This window comes from Magnolia sinica, chromosome 2 (genome assembly GCF_029962835.1).
Source record: "Magnolia sinica isolate HGM2019 chromosome 2, MsV1, whole genome shotgun sequence".
In the NCBI taxonomy this organism is placed as follows: Eukaryota; Viridiplantae; Streptophyta; class Magnoliopsida; order Magnoliales; family Magnoliaceae; genus Magnolia; species Magnolia sinica.
The window spans coordinates 126,127,642-126,135,173 of NC_080574.1; the positions used below are offsets into that span (position 1 = coordinate 126,127,642).

The 7,532-nt window shown below is 41.3% G+C and overlaps 1 protein-coding gene across 1 annotated transcript; it reads right to left on the reverse strand.

Moving 5' to 3' along the window:
- Positions 1–420: 420 nt before the first annotated feature.
- LOC131237568 (protein ASPARTIC PROTEASE IN GUARD CELL 1-like) lies at positions 421–2,589 on the reverse strand. Its single transcript, XM_058235401.1, has 2 exons — positions 1,842–2,589; positions 421–1,530 (listed from the first exon to the last, which is right to left on the reverse strand). Exons 1-2 carry the CDS (start codon positions 2,550–2,552, stop codon positions 748–750), a joined length of 1,494 nt encoding a protein of 497 aa, XP_058091384.1. The 5' UTR covers positions 2,553–2,589; the 3' UTR covers positions 421–747.
- Between the last annotated feature and the right edge of the window lie 4,943 nt (positions 2,590–7,532).

A 7,532-nucleotide genomic window follows, 5' to 3' on the forward strand; every position in this document is an offset into this window, starting at 1 on the left:
TAACGAACGTCCGACTCGATGCCTAGCTCTACCAGCAAGATGAGCCGCTTCGATCTCCTACACGTGTGCACCAGCTCTCCCCACATGGTACGAGGGGCCGGGGAACGCATCCCTCCCCGTACTAACTCGTGGACCCCACCACCCCATGCATTACCTCGAGACCCATGTGCCACTCTCGCTACGAAATAACTCCCGCTTCCCAAGAAAGCGACCCATATGAAAAAGCAGTCCAATATATACATACATTCATCCTCTCCGTTCTATTAACGTAAACATAATACACCAACTCATACAACATTCTATTACCAAAAGCACAAACAAGGGGCCTCCCTATCAACCAGCAAGACTGACAAGATCAATATTTTTAAAAAAAACAAAAAAAACGGAATCCTCCGACAAAATAGCCAAACGGGCCTTAAATAAAATAGAATATTTAAATTTTACTGACGACTGTTGTCTTCCGTTACAACTTTGTAAATAACCACTACAACCCCTACTCTCCCAATACAGAAACAAAAGGCCCATACATTATCTTAAAATTTCATTAATGCCACTATGCTATATACTATACAATGCACTAAATATATAATAATAACAAACCCCAACGCTCCCACCAAACCATCATCCCTTTTCATTATTATCAAGCACGCATCCCACCGCCTTCCCATTTTTATGCCTTTAGGGCATGGAATAAAAAAAGGCAGTAAATAACTCTCCCAAGCAGGGGCAAAACCGTCCGTAGCAACCCTAACATTTATTAGGGGCGAACCCCACCACCGTCTTATCCAGATCGAAGCTGACACGTGTGCCCTGCTGCTGCACGTTTCCGATTATGGACAGTGAGGAGGACGTCGGAGCGAAGGCAAGACAAAAGGTACCCGTCGAGTCTACCGGAATTAGGTAGTTCTTCGCCGGCAGCGGCAGCGATTTCCCGCCTGCGAAATGGAAGGCGATCGTCGGAACCTCGACGCTCGATCTCGACGACAGATCGTAACACGTGTCGAACAGAGCGACACCAGAGGTGGACGGCAGATCTCGCGTGCCCTTGGCGAAGGCGTCGCGCAGCGAGTTGTAGGCGTCGGACTGGAGGCGAGTGATGGCTGTTCCAGAGTCGAGGATGACGCCTCCGTCGCCGCTTTCGTCCATCCCGAAGGATGATGGCGGGATCGAAAGTATCTCGCCGCCGACGCTCATGCCCGTCAGGCCGACGTAGTAGAAGGTAGCGAGTTTCTGGTTGCGGAGTAACGGAGCCGTGACGACGCTGTTAGTGCCGTCGGGGCCGAACTGGAGGGTGGAGGTCGAGGTCGAGTCGCGGTCGACGAGGCAGTAGGAGAAGGACGATGCAGAGACCTGGGATGGGAAGGAGAGGGACCCACCACCGAGGCCTAGCAAGCCTGCGGCCCCCACGAAGAGGCCTTCGTTGTCGTGGCCGCAGCCCAGGGCGATGTTGCTGACAGAGGCGGAGTCACCGAACGTTAGGGTTTCCGTCACGAAGTCTCCAACGGTGTACGATCCGTCGCCGTAGGATACCTGGCCAGCCACAAGATTCAGAAACGGCGTGAATGGATGTCATAACGGCACGACTGATTTTACAGAGAGAAACAGAAATGAATGGTATGAACTGGTAAGGGAAACGGCGTTATAACGGATATCCGAAAGGCGAGGGAACGAAGATCACAACCGGTTAAACTAGTTATATCGGCCGTGATAACGTTGTTAGCGTCGTTGTTAGTCTTTCTTGTAAGACAATGGGTACCATTCAAGGTACAGTCAGCTGAAACGTTCCCTTGATTAGCCGTTATAACGGCCATCACATTCGATCGTTACGAAAGCTTACAAACCTGGTAGAGGCAGGTGTCATTACGACACGCCGACACGTCGAGAGATTTGCACGGCTGAGATTCGCAGGAGAGAGACGAGAAGGTAGAAGAGGAAGAGGGCTGGAAGACGGGATCGGCCTGCTGGTAGCAGTCCGTACAGGGCTGGCATTGGACCCACGTGATGTCGCTGCCGGTGTCGAGCACCATGTAGAGCGGCTTGGGAGGGCGGCCGATCCCGACTCGGGAGAAATACTCGCCGCTTCCCTGACTCGTTCCGGACACGATCGGGCCCGCCAGCCCCTTCCCCTCCGACTCGATGACCGACTCGGACGAGTCCTGCGGCTTCAGGTCGTTCCGATCCACCCCATTGACGGCGATCTCGAGCTTCGTGGTGAGTGATTTGACTCGGGCTGAGTCACGAGCGAGTCGGGCGAGAGTGAGAGATCTGTAGTCCTTGTGGGTGGTGGGGTGTTTGATGGAGTCCCGGGAATGGAGTTGGAGAGTGAAGGAAGAAGGAGAAGAGGCGGTGGTGGTGTCTGGAATGAGGGATTGGGTTTCCTGCTGTTGGGTCTGTGCGTCGAGAGATATGGCGTCTTGGGTCCGTTGCAGGGAGGCGGAGACGTCGAGCATGATGGTTTTTGGGATGTTTGGGTGGGTTCTGCAAATGACAGAAGAGAAAAGGAGGAAGACGAAAGACAAAAAGAAGAAAATGGGGGATGCTTTTTCAGCCATCGGAGAGAGAGAGAGAGAGAGAGATGGGAAGAGGGTTTGAAGGGAGAAGGGGGTTTTATTGGAAAGAAAAGGTGTTACGTTATACGTGGCCCACGTCTTATTCACCTTACATTCAACAATTCGAACAAGTGGGCCCCACTTTCAGATAATCAACACCGTTGGTTTTTAACGTCGAACCGTTTATAGAGCAAATCCTAGAGATATCTTTTACTGTAAAATAGTAACCGATTTTAGAGTCTTTTCAGTTGATTGTGGGGCCCATTGTATTTCTCTTTAAAACCGTCTATCTGTAGGTTACATGTTGAAAGGTTAGGATTTTCCGTATCAAAGATCGTTTTTTATGTGAAATCCAATCAACGGGACCACAGAACAGATGGATGGCACGGATTATTGATCCTTGTCCACAACTTTTTTTTTAAATAAAAAATCCTTGCAACGCTCTGAATAGCGAAGGCCAACGTTTTAATGTTGAATTGTTGGTATCACTCGGTGGAGTAAGCTTTAAATGCCCACGCTTCACACGTGGGAATAATTTGAACTTATATAATCGGATCAGCTCAATGGCTAGTTCTAACTATGTGAATTCTATTAATCTAAAATGAGAAAAATATAATTATATGGTGCGGCCACAAAAGTCAGATTAAATATGGACCGTTGCGATTTTTCTACATACCCTTCATGTTTTTAGTGCATCTGTAGACTACATTACGATTCTATAGGAATGGTTTTTTAGGTATGGCGTCCATCTTATTGGGATCGCCTTATCATCCGTTCTGATTTCTAATACGTGTACTTTTTATCCACGTGCGAGGCGAGGCGCAGTTTCAAATGTACACTCGAGGGAGTGTATTCTGCATACCTCCTTTGAAAGGAGCTCACGTCAGACGCGTTGGGTGAAAACAAAATGATTTGGCGAGAAAGGAGTTTTGAACCTGCTTTACTGGTTGGATATAAAGGAAAAGAAGTTCCAAATGCACTCAGGTGTACGTACTTTCCATGTAATCTCGGTCAACACTTGTCTCATTAGACATGTGTACAAGATCTGAACCGTTCATCCTACTTATCCAGTTGTATGATTGTATTTCATAAAATTGAAATGAATTTGGATTATTAAATCATTATTATAATTAAATGTTTCTCTTTTAACTAGTATGAGCAATATATGAGCGGATATGTTTGATCTATGGGAGTTGAAATCTAGAAGGTATGATTTTCATTATGAATGGTTTGGATCTCTCTGATTTTTAACACAATGGCACGTGTGGAGACAAGTAAGTGCACCGACGCGAGTGAAGTTGAAACGCCTGATGGAGTTAATAGTTGCTGTTAGATATTTTGGAAGCACTCGTATCTTTTATCGAGCCTTCGGTTTCAATTAATTACAAGGGCTGCAATGGGGTGAAATTCACGTGATAGGAGTAAAAGGAGGGAATTAATGAATCATCCTCCACTCTTGTACTCGATCGGCTTGTGCAAGCGTGGTCCATTGCTTTGTGATCCAGACCGTTCACCTGAAGGGACCCACATCCGTTGGATGGTACTTCAAAATCCTTCACATTCGGATATATTCCTAAACAAAATCAACGTTCAACGAAAGAAGTACCAAGAGACTCCATTTTCTTCTGTGGCTGTCCATGGTTAGTGTTGCCCATCTGAGCCTTCTGTATGACACAGATGGCATGTTGAATAACTTAGGGCCTGTTTGATTTTTGAAAGCTGGTGTAATTACTCGTGAAATGGGTAATTATTACAGTTTCACCCCGTTAGAAAATCAAATGAATTTTTGCCTTGAAAATCAATTCAAAAAGTTAGATTAAATTTGTGGACCCCAATGTGATGTGTATTGTATATTCATTTCATTCGTCCGTTTTACCATAATATTTGAGGTATGATTTGAAAATTGAGGTAGGTACAACACTCGAGTGGCCCACACGAAAAGAAACAGTGGGCCCACGAGGTTTTTAATTATAAGTGTTCGATTTTCTTTTTCCCGTGGCGTGGTCCACTTGAGCTTTGGATATGCCTCATTTTTTGGCTCATGCCATAAATTCAGTTGGCATAATGGATGAACGGTGTAGATAAGAAATAAGCATCACCGTGGAACCCACAAATATTTTGTGGCCTCTCAATTTTTATGTCTAAAGAGCAACCGATCAAATCAAGCACTGGAAATAGTACTGTAAATATTAGATGAAATAATTATTATCTGCGTGTGGCGTGAGTGTGTGCGTGTGTAAAAAATAATAATAATAATAATAATAATAATAATAATAATAATAATAATAAAAGAAATAATTATTATTCATTTACAAGGTATTTATCACTGAATTGAAAATTCAAATAAGCCATTAACATGTTGTCTAAACTCTTTGAGGCCCACTATCACGTATGTATTTTATTCATGTCGACCGTCTATTTTTTTTAGCTCATTTCAAGGCATGAGCCAAAAATTAAATTATATCTAAAGCTCAAGTAGACCACACCACAAGTAATAGCGTGGATAATAACCTTATATGGTCAAACCTTCTTGCACCCCACGGTCATGTTTATTTGTGATTTCTCGAGTCAATGAGACATGGATACATGGATGAAGGAAAGATACAAATATCAACTTGATTCAAAACTTTTGTGCTTTCAAGAAATTGAAAACCATGAGCATTTAATACCCTTTGTTTCCGATGGTGTGGTCCACTTAAGATTAGGATATGCATCAATTTACGCTTATGCCTCAAAATAAGCTAAAAAATAAATATCCATTGAGATAAAATGTGAGATATTTGAAGATAAAAATTAGTAATTATAAAGGATTTTCTTCTTATATTATATCAATGGCCAATGAAATGAATTTAAAATCACTTTGATCTTATGATTCTGACCATTTAATTAATGGACAAGAAAAAGTGAATGGGCCAAATTAATTATATTAAGAAAGGTCTCATTATTTGTATAAACCAAATATCATGTACATTTCACCTTTGACTGACTATAACCCTCCGAATCATGTTGATAAGGTGATTCTAATCATCTCATTAATGGATGGGAAATGAATGGTTCAAAATTATTGTACTAAAAAATGTTTGATAATTGATCCCTACCATCTATCATGTATGCCTCACACTTAATTGGCGATAACTCTCAAGAACCACTGTAATCAAGCGATGCTAACCATTTGATCAATGGCCAAGAAAAAAATTTGCTCCATATTTACTAAAATAAAACTAATCATTGGAATGCCTCTAATGCAGGCCTACTGGAGATGGACTATAAGTCTCAAAAAACATGCTAATGATTCTAAGCATTTATTTAATGGTAAAAAAGTGGATGATACATATTGATTATATTAAAAATGGTATATTCATTGATCATGTAGACCCCACCTTTGATGGAGTGTAACTTTAAAGATTCACTTTTTAAGTGATTCTAACCATCCATTCAATGATGAAAAAAATGGATGCTCTAGATTGATTGCACTAAAAAGGTTCGATAATTGATCTAAATAATCTATCATGTGCGTCACATTTATTGAGCATGATCTCAAAAACGTCTTTCATCGTATGTGATCAATGGTCAAGGAAATGGATAATTAAGATTGCTTAGGATTAAAAAAATAATAATAATAATCATGATCCAGACCGTCTATCATGTAAGCCCCATTTGATTGTATTAGCGCTTGATTTATTTTCTTTCATGTGTAATGTGTATGGGTGTGCCACTAAACCAATCAACTTTGACCACAAGCATTAAAATAAGCAAATACGTCCAATATGAATGTATGACCAGATTCTAAGAAGATCGATCGCTTACTCAACCACTTGCAAAATTTTATAATCATCAGGTGATAATCAAAGGTTGGGGTTCTTCCTCTAAAGAGGTTACTTCATGCCTTTCACAAAAAATGACTTTTTCATCATACCAGTGTAATTAAATAAAAGAAAAAACTCACAATCGGTCACCGGGAGTGGCTGTAAGAATGCGTCTCTTGAAAACAACTAAAAACTTATTGCTAAGAATTAGCACTACTGGATTATCGCTACTCCTATGATATGCTGAGATAAATGATAGATTTGTTTGATATTGGATTGGATTTGTGGATTAATTGGTTGGTGTGAGACGTGTTGATCTATTAGATTCCTCTTCTATTTGTAGAGTTCTATGGCAGCTTATTCTTCCATATATTATTTCATTACTCCAGTAGTTATAGTAGTTAAAAAGCCCTTCTCTAGATTATTCTCTTGTTACGGTTCCCCCTTTTGTGACTATTTCACTTCTATCGGTCAAATTTTGTGTCTTTCAATCGCCTTCTGAATCTTAAACTGCTCAAGCACATTTCTCTCTTCGCTCGTTAAACTCTTGGATAACTCAGCCGCATTACTTCGTCAACCATCTAATGAGGTGTAAAATTAGATTTATGTTAGTTATGATTTCGCAAAAAGCACTCCAAATATCTTGAAGATCTTTTCTTCCACATCCTATTTCTCGTACAATGCCACATGTCGCCCTCCTATTGGCTTTTTCTAGAATGACCAAAAATAGAGTACAATATCCCCCCCACCCCTCCATGTTGCTTGGTCTTTGGTAAAAGATGAATTCGATGTTGATTTGTTGTTTGACATAATAAATGCGATTGTTTGTCCATGTAAAAATATCAATTTTAACCATCTAAGTTGAACTCGGCCATCTTAATCAAAAAACATCAAAGTCTTCGGTGATCTTGGTCGAAAAATAACGAATTCAACCATCTTGGTCAAAAAACGGTAAATTCGACCATTTTGGTCGAAATCGGTCATATTGGTTAAAAAAAATAAGAAAGTCGGCCATTTTGGTCGAATTCGGCTATCTTACTCGAAAAACAGCAAATTCGGACACCTTGATCAAACTCAACCTTCTTGGTTGAAAAATGGCAAATTTGGCCATCTTGGTCGAAAAATGGCAAATGTAGGGCCATCTTGCTCAAATTCATCCATCTTCATCGAGAAATTG

Excerpts from the sequence above, each read along its gene's own strand:
- LOC131237568 (XM_058235401.1), bottom strand. The coding sequence starts at position 2,552 with ATGGCTGAAAAAGCATCCCCCATTTTCTTCTTTTTGTCTTTCGTCTTC. Across the intron at positions 1,531-1,841 it reads ATGACACCTGCCTCTACCAG|GTATCCTACGGCGACGGATC; the intron begins GTTTGTAAGCTT and ends GTGGCTGGCCAG.